This window comes from Eurytemora carolleeae, unplaced genomic scaffold (genome assembly GCF_000591075.1).
Source record: "Eurytemora carolleeae unplaced genomic scaffold, Eaff_2.0 scaffold668, whole genome shotgun sequence".
Lineage (NCBI taxonomy): Eukaryota > Metazoa > Arthropoda > Copepoda > Calanoida > Temoridae > Eurytemora > Eurytemora carolleeae.
In genome coordinates this window covers 31,626-45,973 of record NW_019396652.1, presented here as the reverse complement: position 1 = coordinate 45,973, position 14,348 = coordinate 31,626, and the positions used below count along the sequence as shown (strand labels likewise).

Sequence of the window (14,348 nt, the reverse complement as noted above, 5' to 3'; positions counted from 1 at the left end):
CTTTTTTTGTAGTTCAAATTAAATCGAGAAAATTTGTGTAATTTATTTAAATCTTAACATTTTTCAAAATTGGTAAAATCCAAGATTACAACAAAACAAACTAAATTTTTCCAGATCTATTTCTATAATCGTTCTCTGGGACGCACCCAAAAATCGTATGCCATTACGTCAAAAAAACTGCTAAAATTTTTCATTTAACAGGAAAGCCAAGATGTAAAAAAAGCTGTGCTGTATGGTGGAGGCTCGTTCAATGCATAGCGGAGTCACGGTCTGCTATAGCTGAGGCTTTGTCTGCATAGTGGAGACTCGGTCTGCCTAGCAAAACTGGGAGACTCGTGCCTGCATAGCAGAGGCTCATGGCGTCCGTGGGTTTCCTCCCTCGAGCAAGCATTTAAGATTACTTCGGGGTTTCCTTTTCTAAATATGTATGTATGTATATATATACTTTGCTTGTCTGTTTTTCTATTTGGTTGTATCCAATAAACGTCATAACCACTGAACCGATCGGGCCAACATTTCGGGTGGGACTTTTAGTTTTTGTTTGTTTTAGTTTTGCAATGATTAAAAACAGAAAATGTTACAATTGAAATCGCTCTGAAAGCCTAGTATTTCATATTTCATATTCCAAAACTTTTTACCGATATGTTAATAACTTAATTGCATAGAATTGAAGTGAAAATAAGATTTAAAATATTTACCATGCGCTTCAAATGATCTAATGTGGTTAAAATATATTTCAGAAAAATGTTAGCAGAAGCAAATTAAATTTCAGATTTACTTAAACAGAGGTGAATCTCTTACATTAAAATTTACAGGATGGTGTTTTAGCATTAATTTGCCAAAGTAACGATTACTAAAATTTGTTATATATAAATTAATTTTGGAGCGTTTTCTGATATTAAAGGGACCGTTAGCGTGTTTAAGTGATCCCCTATCTAATAGTTTACAATGTAGCGGTTCGCTTGTAAATCTCATCAATTTAAAGAGAAAGAATTTTGGTGTATGTTAGAGCGTAAAACTGTATTCAGTTAGTACTTGTCTTTTTCTCTGTTATATACAATGGTCGGCTTTTTTTTCAATACAATGAAGATTACTTTTCTTTTCACGGGTTCGTTTTTATGAATACGACGACCAGCGTAGAAAAAACAGTCGATTTTCCAGGGATTGTATATTTTTAGATAATGCATATATTAGAGTTTATTTGCTTCATTAAAAACTTTTGGGCTAAAACGTTTTGGAAATAAAGTATCAAAAAAAAAACTTTTCTTTTATGTCGAAGAAGCTGTTGTTAGTCCAGTATGTATTCTTTTATTGGTGGTCACTTGAATTGCACCAGCAGTCCCTTTAATGGGAAAATAAAGACATTCTTACATTTTATATTTATATTGTATTTACGTGATAACTTTTCTTACCAATGTTATCAGTGTTACAAATTTTATCTATATTACAGTATAGTTTATAAATTGCAGTATACACTCGATTCACTCACAATAAAAAAAATATAAAACCCAAATCTGAAGTTCTGAAAAAAGTGAGATTATAAAAATTTCTTCATTTCTGAATAGTTCATCAAGTTTAAGGAAAAAAATAAGCGAAAAAATTAAACAAAAATTAGAAAATTATATTTTATTTAAGAAAATCAGTAAATCATAAAGAAATGACTTTTTTCCATTGCGGACCCAGGATCCGGATCCGCATTAAATTTAAATGGATCCTAAGCACTGATTTTGACCTTGCCTTGCAATTTCAGCATTTTTTTTATGATTTCAGTTGATATATTTTATTATTTTATTTAAAAGTGATTGTTTCAATCGAGAATTGATAACTGACCTGTTCATGAAATTCGTTCTGAAAAGTAGACATTTTCTATTGCTATCAACGCTCGTTGAAAAACGGCATTTAAGTAAAGATGACTGCAATAATCTCTAACCAGAGCTGGGAACTTTTGTGTTAGATACTCATAATCTCGCTCGCTTGATCTCAATATCTCCTGTGAGCATTTTTGATTTAAGGATCTATACCTTTCAAATTTTTTTCCCGTCACTTGATCAAGGGTTTCTTCCACCAATGAATGGCTACCATTGCCGTGCAGGATATCAAATAAATATTAAATTAATCTGCAGATGAACAAAATATTTAGATCAAGTGTTGATCTCGATATCTATAATACAATAGTTCCTGCCTCAGGCTCCTCAATTGATTTAATTTTGAAAAAAAAATGTTGTTTTACAAAAATAAATTAGGACCTCATCTTGTAATAATCATTTTAATGCATAAGTTAACATGAAATCAAGTTGAATTTATAATTCAGAAGCAGTTTTTTTTTTCTTAACAAGTTACTCTGAATTTCATATGAATCTGTACAAAATAACGTAGATTGTTAATATTTAAGTTATGTTGTAAGATTTTAATTATATTTTATAATGTTTTGTAAGCGTTGGTTTAATTTGGTAGAAATAAAACTTAAAATGCGTTTAAATTATTTACCCCAATTTTCAGGTCATTTTAGCAGCAGCTGCAGTTATGTCGGTCAGATTTAAATTTAAAAATGATCTGGACTTTCATTCGGTTCCTTGCGACGGTCTTAACATCTCCGTCAAGGATTTAAAGCGCTCGATCGTTCGACAGAACAAGCTCGGGAAAGAAACTGATTTCGACCTCCTGATCTCGAACTTTACAACGGGGCAGGTGTACAACAATGAGGCCGAGCTCATCCCTAAGAACACAACCGTGACCGTCCAGCGCTCACCGCTTACCGACGGCAAGAAGAAGGTTTGGGAGGAAGATGTGTTCAGCTCGGCGCTGAAACAGCAGTCGGGGATGCAGGCCAAGGTCGTTATGCAGTCCAGTGCGTTGAATATCCCTGCCATGTTGAGATTGGGGGAAGGTGGAGAAGGAGGGGGTGGGGGAGGGGGAACCGAAGAGGATAAAATCGACAGTATGATCAGTAATTCGACTGAGATGTACAAAGGAAAGAAGTTGTCCTCAAGTATTAGAAAATTGGATTTCTTAAAAAGTTTATTTATTGGTTAACTCCCAGAGAACAAATTTAGTATAGTAAATGATGGAACTGCTTGTGAAAATTCTTAAAAATGTCTTCAATAGTAAAATATTGTTCAAATATTTTAATAAGACTTCTCATTTTTTAAGAAATTAACCATGACAATTGTTATTACATTTTTAAGAATTTATCTTTTGTCCAGAGCGTGCCTTATCATATTGGATTATCTCCAAGATTAAGCCAAAATACGCACAAAATCTAACTGTATATATTTCATACAAATTTTATTTAAGCCATGATCCATGCATCCCGTAAGGGGGAACTGGGTTGCTGGGAGGGGTGCTTACCTGGAAACATAGATAGATAGATATCCTTATACATTTTCAATTTAATTAAATTTTATTAAATTTTCTGTTCCTAATCCTAAAATACCGATCTAGATTTTTGACATTTTTGATAATTTGACTTAGACTTAGACGAGGGGGGGGGGGGTATTTTAGAACATTCATAAATTCTTCACCTTTTTGTGATTAAATATATCGAATTGTTGATGGATCAATTAATATTATGGTTTTAAAAAATCTGAACAGATATTGGGATTGGACAAGAGTGAAACTTATCTATTAATTCCTGCTATTTTGTGATTTAATTTAGTCCAAATCCGCTAAAATATTGATTTAATTTCGTGAAAATTATTTAACATCAAAGTTTTTATTTAATTAAAGACGACTAAGAATTAGTACAGAAATATTACAAGTCAACCATCGCTTGATATACTTTGTTATATATTTTACTGAGGTATTTTTACCCGGATTTGTTATGAAAATAAATTTTACATCTAAACAATAAAATTTATTTTCCACATTGAACTTTATATGTTCAGGGTTACATAGTAAACATACATTTTGTGTTTAGGAAAAAGTTTTTTTCTTTGTGAAATGTCTTGATTTATATAATGTATGTCGGTACGGTTTATGAATCTATGAGATGTACAATGTACATCTTTGAAATGTCCTATCAAAGATTTTTATGAAATGAAAATTAAATCTGTAAATCTTGGAAGCGAAATAATAATTTTTCTTAACCTTTAAACGAAATCGCCCAAATTTTAACATTTTATAAGTGAGTGACAAAAATCTGCAGAAATCAACTGGACCAAGTACAAAGGACAGAAATCTCTGCCCGAGGGTGCAAAGCCTCCTGCGCACTGGAAATGCCCGAAATGCGCACAAAATCACTGGGTTTCTGATTGCCCATTCGGGAACACGGACCTGAAACGGAGCACAGGAACGCAATTAATACCCAGCCAGTTGTTTTTCGAATTGTCTAATTTTTGTTTTTAAATTGGAATTTAGACGCAATTTCAAGTGACCCTCCTTTGAACGAATTCCCATGTCTGATCAACGACGAAGTAGATATCTATAGTTTTCTAGTTGAAAATTGAATGCCAGGAAACTGTTTTGTACAATTTTCATCTCAGGGGTGTGAATGACGTCACACTGTTCCCGACACAAAGGTCACTTTAAATTACATCTAAAGTCTTTTTAAGTAAAATTCTTCAATGCAATTAAGACAGCTGTAACGCTAGGAATTTTTTCTCCCAATAATAAATTTTATTTTTGTTTTCTTAAAAAAATCGCTCAAAATACCTCTTTTTGTTTGAAAATAATAAATTAAGAAATCGGTATATCATTTTAGCAGTTGAAAATAAAAAGCCATAAAATTTATAAAAAAAAATCTGCCGATAATAACATACATTATTGTTGCAACAAAAATTAATGACTATCGTTTTGAATTCTACGTATTCTCTTTTATGGTTAGATGATAGAAATTAAAATTTCTTCGAGATTCTTAGTTGCAACCACTCAAAAATTAATTTTTACAAAAATTCTTGACTTGCGGTTTTTATATGTCATTTGAATGAAAATCCACAAAACTCAAAATTTATCTTGTTTTTATCAATATATATTTAAAAGGCGTCTAAAGATTCTGTTAAAAAATATTTTTTTTATAAGATAAAGAAATAATAACTTCAAATGTTTATGCTAACAAAATTGTTGTCATTTGAATTAAAATCCAAAATACTGTATTTTACAAATGTAAAGTGACATTTCATTAGCAAAAATTTATAGAAATACAATTAAAATAAGAAATTAGAACTAAACCGAATTAAAGGGACAGTAAAGGAAAAAGGAAAGGGGGTATAGGCTGAAAGCTAATCACTTTAGCTCTTGATCGCGACCCATGAAAGTTATATCTGATGTTCCTGTCTGGAGAAAGTGATATAAAACTGTTTTAAAATTATACGAAAATTCATATATGTAAAATTTTGAAAATCTGAAACTTTAATCATGTGACCAGAACTATCGCCAATGGCAGAGCAGTATACTGGTCACGTGTCTCCGCCTGTATCACGTGACCACTTTACTGCACTGCCATTGGTGGAATTTCTGGTCAAGTAAAACGGACGTTAAAATAATATTATGAATGAAATCTGTTGAAAATAGAAACAACAAATATAAAAGTAAACCTAAATTACAATTAGCTTTCTCTGGTATATCATCGTTTTCAGATTGGTTGCTTATTTGCTGAATATGATCTGTTTAAACCTACTACTTTTATACAAAATTGTATATATATTAATTTTCGTATATATTTGACACAGTTTTATATCAATTTCTCGAGACATGAACATCAGATATGACTTTCATGGGTCGAGATCGAGAGCTAAAGTGATTAGCTTTCAGTCTATACCCACTTTCATTTTTCCTTTACAGTCCCTTTAATATTAAAAATTATCGCATGACTTGCATTTATTTGTCAATTGCATGAAAATGCACAAAAATTTATTTTGCGCCATGTGACCAGGAATCCCGAGGAGCTTTCTTCACTTTTCAGAGGACAAGGACGCACAGGGGGCTAAAATTAATCCACAAGGTATCGAGAAAACTGACATTCTTTTATTTATGAATTTTAAAATGGGAGAGTGGAGAGTTTAAATTCTTGTCCGATTCACTACGATGCCTTTTTAATGTTTATTTGATCAAAGATGAATGAATTATCCTTATTAATCTCTTGGAAAATTGAGCATTTCTAATTGCTATATCTCTTTAAAAGTTACTTGCGGATTTTTGCTGCAGAGTTATGAAGAAAATTCTGCAAAGTTTGCAATTTTAAGAGAGACAAATAACTATTTTTTTGCTAATTTTAAACTAAAACTGATGTTCACACTTTAGGGTGTGAAATTTTTTTGAAAAATTTTACAGAGCAAAAAATTATTCTACTAGGAATATTAAGACATGTTTATAAATTATACTTTTCACAAAAATCAAAAATGTGCCCCTCAAATGGGGGTTAATATTTTAAAAGTCACAAGTATAAGCGAAAATTTTTAAATACTTATTGAATTTGACTTTATTGGAATCGAATTGAATTTCGGAATTCAAATCAATTTACAGAAAAAATATTGAAATTTGACTGATGAAGACATTTTTAGTATACTAAAATGAAATTAATGCCAAGAAAAACTCTTTTTTTTACCATATCTTGCCCAATTTTCAATATTTTTCAATTCTGTAAATTGTTCTGAACTCCGGTTATCAAGCTGGTTCAGTAAATACCCATATTATTAAGATTGTCAAATTTTTCATCATTAAACCCCAGTTGAGGGGCACATTTTGTAATTTTGTGAAAAATGTATTTTATAAACATGTCTTAGAAATCTAAGTGGAATACTATTTTGCTTCTGTAAAATGATTTTAGAAAAGTTTCACTAAATTTCACACCCCTCACTCAGCCTTACACACAGTGTTTTATGGTGAATTATATATGCCACTCTTTAAAAGAGGCACTTATGTCTTTATTGGAAAAGAAAAACTGGAGACGGGAAAGCAATAGCTCCTGATTTTCAGGAATGATCGTAGTGACAGAGATGGAGCAACAGGCCTACAGCGAGAAGAAGGTGGAGAAGAGCCCCTGGGTGGCAGACGATAGACCCAGTGCTCCTAAGGTTAATAATTTCTCATGCTAGGAACCAATATTTGCTTCTAAAGTATGAGGATCAGGATCTCCGAGAGGCAAAATATAAACTATAACAGTTTCTACTAAAGGGTGAAACAAGGGGCACTTTTTTTGAGAAAAGGCTAAAATCGATCTTGCAATAATTCTAAAGCTTTGTTCAGTACAATTATTAACAAAAAAAATAAAAAAATTTCTGAATTTAGCTTTTTTTATGTAGACAAAATTACTTATATAAGCGAGAAAAAATTGTAAAAATCAATTAAGATGAATATTTCAACATATCCGGTTTGAAACACTTATTTCAGAAACGTTAAAATCATTAGAATCACTCTAAAATTATTAATTAACGTTAGACTAGTTTTTTAGTCATAAAATAAACAATGATAAAAGATATCCAAAAAACTAGCAAAGCTAACGGGTTTTATAAGCGGTGCCAGACGCATCTTTTAATATTCTTATCAACATGTCTTGAAAAAATTTCTGTGCTAAAGGATTTGACGTTCTCACCCATTATTTTACTATTTATTCTTATCTCAAATAACTTTACTTGTAAAATAATATTTTTTTCTCCCCCCCCCCCCCCCCCCCAGAAGTTATATAGGTTTTTATTCGCTGAATTGTGGAATATAAATCATAACAGATTTTTTTTAGTTGGGGGAAATTCTGAATAATATTAACCCCTGTTACATTTTGGATGGGATTTTAAGTATTTTAGCTATTTTTTTTATTATTATTATAGACGTGACCTGGCAATGCTAAATACTATTTTTCATGTGTAAAAATACATAAAAAGCTTTTTTAGATAAAAATCCCGGATGAGTTAATCTGTCCAATCTGCAATGATATTCTAAACGACGCTGTGATGATGGCTTGTTGTGCAGGTAAACATTTTAAATTAAGAAGGGAGGGAGGGGGGGGGGGGAGATTTTATTCAATTTAAAAAATGATGCGTTCTTACTGACATTTTATTATATTAAAGACTATTCCTATCTTATCTGAGCTGACAACTTTAGAATTTGGGATATCGAGGTCACTGCTTGATCTACTCTTTTTATTTTTACCTTTAGTTTGTATCCCGGAAATAAAATTCAACCAAGCAGAGTTGTGTATGCATAAGTTGTAAAAATTTTAAATTTTGCGCGCCCTATTATGAGAGAACTCTCATTGGTCGGAATCCGGTATATAGTGATATTCAAAAGAGGGAAAAAAGAGCGATTAAGCATCTAAATAAAATTGTTTACAGTTGATATGCAGATAAAGCAATCGACATTAAAGGTATCAAATTCTAAAGTTTTCAGTTCTGGTTACTACCGTAAACTTTATTCAGACTGAATATTTGCCGAATAGGGGAATATGGATTATTCTACAGGAAAATAAATAAATTTTTGGGTAAAAAATATTGATGAAAAAAATGATGAAAAGTGCTTTCCTAAATTAATGTAAATTTTTTATCTTATGTTTTAATTGATAAAAATATATAGCCCTGTATAATAAAGGTGGTGCCTGTGATGAGTGTGCCAGGGATAGAATAATAAACTCAGAAGGATCCATCTGTCCCCTCTGCAAGGAATATTTTAAATTCGATAGTATTCAAGTTTTATCATAACTAGCTAATGTGCCCGGCGTTGCCCATGGAATTTTCGAAAAATTGGGGAAAAATTGAGTTTTGAAAAAAAAAAGAAAATAAATTCAAAAGAAAATTTAAAAAAAAATTTTCACCCTATGATACCCAAAGTTTCCTTCGAAAAGTTCAGCCAATATTATTTTTATATATAATATTATTATTATTATATAGAGAGAGGTCACAACTTTTTTATTTTTTTTTATGAATAACACGCTTACTCTGGTTGATTTAAGTCTCCAGGGACGGGTAAAACATTCAATCTCCCTAACTTAAACTTAAGTCAAGTGTGAGTCAAGTCAAGTCGGGTTGTCAAAGCGGGATCCAACCAAAAGTTTCTGCTCCAGTTCGCATCAAATATCCAATACTTTAAGCAGTGTTTCGGATCCGGATCCGGTCGGATCCGTATCATTTGGTCGGATCCGGATCCGAATCAAAATGATATGGATCCGAAACACTGACTTTAAGCATGTTGATATCATTTTTATTTCTCTTCAGAATTTTGAGGATTTTTTCCGAAATTTTAAAAAAGAAATTGTTTCGAATGAATTATAAATTAGGAAGTTGCCAACCCTGAGGAGATGATACCGTATAGACTATACAGAAACAAGGTATCTGTTTTCTTTAAAAAAAAATAAACTGAAATGGACTGAAAACGTACTTTCCAGTGACTCTTTATTGATTGAGTTTTGTGTCTGATTCACAACGGTATCCCTAAAAGCTTTGTCTGACGATGTATGAATTACATGTTTCTTCAAATAGTCAACAGCAATAAGTTAATCAATTAATGGCTTTTAGGTTGATAGATTCCAGAACCAGACTGGGTATACTAAACAGACTAAACCCCCTCCATCTAATCCAATCTTGGATCCAACTAAATACCTAGGTAACAATTTAATCAAGGGTCTTAAAAAAATATATTTTATGTAAATTTCTAAGCCTCGGCTTCTCAGTTTTAAATGTGATATATTTATTTTGTCTTATGATCTTATGAAAGTGAGAGAAGTCTCAGTCTCAATATAAACAATAAACACATTTTACACTTAGGATCCGGATCCGGATTTGTTGAATCCGTAACATTTTGGCTTCCTGGATCTCGATCCTTAAAAATATGCGGATCCACGAATCCGGATCCATGACAAATAAATTTTTCACAAAGCAAAAAATTAATAAAATTTCATTATCTCTAAAATGGCTCATTTCAGCATAAAAATCGCCAAAAAAAATTATGTGAAAATTCATCTTTTGTTAAAAAATCAGTAAATCTTGAAGATCCATTTTTTCACGAGTCTTGACGGATCCGCATCAAAGGAAATGTATCCTAGGTACTGTTTCTAATCCTTGTTGTTCTAGGTATAAAACCCTCTCTGCCTGATATTATTCTACCAGATCCTAATGATGTTAAGTTTGACAGCCTCATCAGACGAAAGGAATATAAAACATCTCGTGTTAGAATTTTGCTTGAAATATCCTGTTTATGTTTCGTGTGATGAAGGGGGGGGGGGGCTACGTTAATTTTCTGCACAGGGCTGGATTTTCCATGCCAAAGTTTGCTTAGAGCAAATTTGTGCAAAATTAAAAGATTGTGAACCTCCTTAGAAAAAAATTCAATTTTTAGTTTTTACGTTTGTTAATCGTGGCTAACCTAGCTATATGAGTTGGGAGTTCCACATTGGGTTCCCTTACAGATTTACATTGATTTGATACGTGAGGATTTAAATTTTAAGTTTTAAATTTCAAATTTCAAATTTCAAATTTTAAATTGAGGGGGGGAGATGTTCATTAGAAATTCTTCTTAACCGGGTGTGTATTTTCCTGAAAAATCTCCCCCCCCCCTCTCTTATGAAAAGATTTTTTTTTCCCCAGAAATTTTATTCTCTACATTGGTGAAAATAAATGATTTTTAGGGGGGGGGGGATTAATTTTTGCGTCAGCGTATGAAAAAGGATGAAAAAACTTGCCGTTTTATTTCCAATTTTACATTTTTTAATAATAATTTTTTAAAAGTACTCCCCTGACTATTAATTGTTTTCCAACGAATTTGATTTTAACTGATGTTTTAAATCTGTGTGTCAGGGAGCTGAAGCTGTGTCGGCGCCTAATCTAAACTTTACACTCGTAACACAGGTAGCTGTCTCTCTCCAGTTTGGATAAGTCGGTTTCTGCTTGTTTTGCTATTGTCCTGTCTGGTGTTGTCTGGCCTTGTCTGGTCTGATCTTGTCAAATCTTGCTTAGTTCAATCTTTTCAGGTTCAATATTGTCTGATCCTTTCTTGTTTTGTCTGGCCCAAACTTTTCTGGTCTGGTCCAATCTGGTCCTGTCTTGTCCGGTCCATCTTTTGTATCTAATTTTGTCTTGTCCTATTTTTTTTTCTTGTCTTATGCTAAATATTGAAGATTTTTATTGGTTGCTTTTTTGTGAAAATAATTATTGTTGTTGTTTATTTTGCATGTCTGTCTTGCCTCTGCTGGTTCAAAACATTGTAATTTTTAAAATTATATTCCTCTTCCCAGGATGCTTCAAAATCGAGAATTATCTTACCTGAACTTTTCTCTCAGAAGGATTTATTTTCTCCTAGACAGGAAACCTCTCACCCCTCTCCCCTTACTCATCCTTCCCCCCTTACCCAATTCTCCCCTCTCTCCCATCCCTCACCCGCTTCCCAGACTTCTCCTCGTCTTGATCAGTCACAGGAGAGTGAAAAGGTACAATATTTTTCTTCTTAATACAGGGTGTATATTTTCTTCTCAATAAATAAAGCAATTGGAAACATTGGATACATTGGACACATTGGATACAGGAATTGATGGAGTTGATGGATTTGATGGAGTTGATGGAGTGGATGGAGTTGATGAAGTTGATATATTGATGGAGTTGATGGAGTTGATGGAGTTGATGGAATTGATGGAATTGATGGAATTGATGGAATTGGTGGAATTGATGGCATTGATGGAATTGTTGGGATTGATGGAATTAATTGAATCGAACGGATTGGATGAATTGATGGTTTGATTTGGTTGATTTGATCCATTTGATTGATTTGATTGATTGGATTGATTGGTATTATTGATATGATTGATATGATTGATATGATTGATATGATTGATATGATTGATATGATTGGGATGATTGGGATGATTGGGATGATTGGGATGATTGGGATGATTAGAATGATTAGATTGATTAGATTGATTAGATTGATTAGATTGATTAGATTGTTTGAATTGAGTGGATTAGGTTGATTGAGTGGATTGAGTGGATTGGAATTATTGGCATCATTGATTGTATTGATTGGATTGATTTGGATTGGTTGGTTGGTTGGTTGGTTGGTTGGTTGGTTTATTGATTGATTGATTGATTGATTGATTTACTGGTTTAGGTTGTTGAAGATACTCGGTCTGTTGTCTCCTATTCTCCAGGTGGATCCTCCCACCCTGGTTCTCCAGCTAGACAGTCCCCAACTAGAGGAATGGGCGTGTCCCCTGGTCCCCACCCATCCTCCCCCAGGAGGGGTAGAGAAAACAGACGAGACTCCTTCAGGTTGTTGTTTAACAGTTCATTCAATAACAAATTTTGATATTTATTTTAACACAGATACAAACATAAATTCATACATTAATTGATAATTGTGTAGTTAAAGTTTTTTAAAGAAAATTTCTTGAAGATGCTGATGGTTGAATTTGATATTGTATTTTTTTTTGTACTCGAGACTTTTTCACAATAATTTTTCTCTGAATTTCGTAGATTTTGTATTTTTTTATCAGGGAGGACGGATCTTCTGAAAGGAAAAAGTTGACACCAGGACGGGATGCCAGGTAATCTAATCACGTACGCGAGCCCAAGGTATTATTTAGGTGTACCTCGTCTTAATAATTTCTCATTTTTCATATTTTAATCAAGGGTAATAATTTATTTAAAGATAGGATTTTTTTAAAACTGTTTTTCCATCCTTTTTGATACTGGGCTACTCTAAATTGTAATTCCCCCACCCCACCCCAACCCCAATCACAACTCTGCGGGGGGGGGGGAAGTTTACAAGGGGTAGGGAATGATTTTGATGAAATGTACATTTAACGTTTATAGATACGATCATGAGCAGAGGAACGCTTCGCCACCCGAGCACCGGCGAGAGAAATCTGTATCTCCGGCTCGTCGCCGCAGCAGATCTCATTCCCCTCGACGGGCCCCAGCAGGTAGAGAAAAATTGACCAATAATATTTAAGTATTGTAATCAAATTCGTGTGAGAAAAGGGTTGAAAAGTTAGAAAGTTGTTTTTTATTCATTAAAAAATGCCAAATTTTATTTTTCAGAATACCGCCGTGAAAGTCCAGCTGGTGTCGGAGCCCCGCCGAGACCTCATCCATCTGAGATAAATTTGGCGGTTCCCCCGCCACTTTTCATGCCTGGACAACTTCCTCCTGGCCATTTACCCCACGGTGTTCATCTGCAGCCTGGAGTTCAGATACATCCTGGAGTCCATCATGCACCCTACCCCTCCTCCTATACTAATCCAGGTAGAGAGCTGAAATGGTCTGCAAAGGCTTGAGTGGCTAAAAACTAATTATTTATTACAGTTGTTCTTAATTCTTCACATTTACAGAAAACCGAGTATCTTGCAAAATTTACAACGCTACCCAATGATCGAAAATATTCGTTTCAAAATGTTAAAAGTGAGCTTTGAATAAAAGGTCACCTAAATTTTCGTTACCAGTCCCATTAAATTTATGTTTCTAGCTCCAGTTTTGACGTACGATCCTGTTGCGATATTTAACGCTGCTATGGTCCAGATGGATCGAAGGAGAGGAAGATCACCTCCACGAAGGTTGTCTCCACCTAAGGCATACAGGTAATCAGGGTTTGAGAATTTCATAAGAGGGGGGAGGGTGTGCAACCGCAACAATTATAAGAGGAGGGAGGGAGTGCAACCACAACAGTTATTAGAGGAGGGGAGTGCAACCACAACAGTTACGAGAGGAGGGAGGGAGTACAACCACAACAGTTATAAGAGGAGGGATGGAGTGCAACCACAACAGTTTTAAGAGAAGGGAGGGAGTGCAAACACATCAGTTATTAGAGGAGGGAGGGAGTGCAACCACAACAATTATAAGAGGGAGGCTGTGCAACCACAACAATTATAAGTGGAGGGAGGGTGTACAACCGCAATAATTGTGAGAGGAGGGAGGAAGTGCAACCACAACAGTTATGAAAGGAGGGAGAGATTGCAACCACAACAATTATAAGAGAAGGGAGGAAGTGCAACCACACAACCACAACAATTACAAATGGAGGGAGGGTGTGCAACCACATCAATTGCAGGGTGGCCAAAATGTACGGATTGTACGGATTGTACGGATTGATTTTTTTTTTACCCTAAAATTGTACGGATTGTACGGATTGCACGGATTGTACGGATTTGTTTTCAAATTGTACGGATTGTACGGATTTTATCCTGGAAAATACACCGTTTTTTTTAAATTTTCACTCATTTCAGCAAATTTTTCATGAAAATAAAAAAAAATTCTCGTCAAAATGAAGTTAGTTTAACTTATTTTCTGCATTCTAAATAATATTAGATTGATTAATGTTTCAATTGACAATCAAAATTCATTCATAATTTTCGAGATATGTCCAAGAAGTGTTTATTTGAGAATATGTTCCATAAGTACTTATTTGATTGCTTATTCAAGAAGATGTTCCAGTATCCT

The 14,348-nt window shown here is 33.6% G+C and overlaps 1 protein-coding gene across 2 annotated transcripts in view; it reads left to right on the top strand.

The window, feature by feature from the left end:
• Window positions 1–710: 710 nt before the first annotated feature.
• LOC111706919 (E3 ubiquitin-protein ligase RBBP6-like) overlaps window positions 711–14,348 on the top strand; it is a 30,945-nt gene continuing 17,307 nt past the window's right edge. For both annotated transcript variants that reach the window (XM_023479866.1, XM_023479865.1), the window contains exons 1-17: window positions 711–788; window positions 2,500–2,971; window positions 4,145–4,288; window positions 5,870–5,938; window positions 6,913–7,010; window positions 7,824–7,902; window positions 8,518–8,588; window positions 9,203–9,253; window positions 9,441–9,528; window positions 9,996–10,072; window positions 10,719–10,769; window positions 11,156–11,347; window positions 12,022–12,182; window positions 12,407–12,457; window positions 12,726–12,835; window positions 12,954–13,157; window positions 13,378–13,489. In XM_023479866.1, the coding sequence (XP_023335634.1) occupies window positions 2,524–2,971; window positions 4,145–4,288; window positions 5,870–5,938; window positions 6,913–7,010; window positions 7,824–7,902; window positions 8,518–8,588; window positions 9,203–9,253; window positions 9,441–9,528; window positions 9,996–10,072; window positions 10,719–10,769; window positions 11,156–11,347; window positions 12,022–12,182; window positions 12,407–12,457; window positions 12,726–12,835; window positions 12,954–13,157; window positions 13,378–13,489 (2,006 nt within the window). In that variant the 5' untranslated portion in view covers window positions 711–788; window positions 2,500–2,523. The remainder of the gene's footprint in view (window positions 789–2,499; window positions 2,972–4,144; window positions 4,289–5,869; window positions 5,939–6,912; window positions 7,011–7,823; window positions 7,903–8,517; window positions 8,589–9,202; window positions 9,254–9,440; window positions 9,529–9,995; window positions 10,073–10,718; window positions 10,770–11,155; window positions 11,348–12,021; window positions 12,183–12,406; window positions 12,458–12,725; window positions 12,836–12,953; window positions 13,158–13,377; window positions 13,490–14,348) is intronic.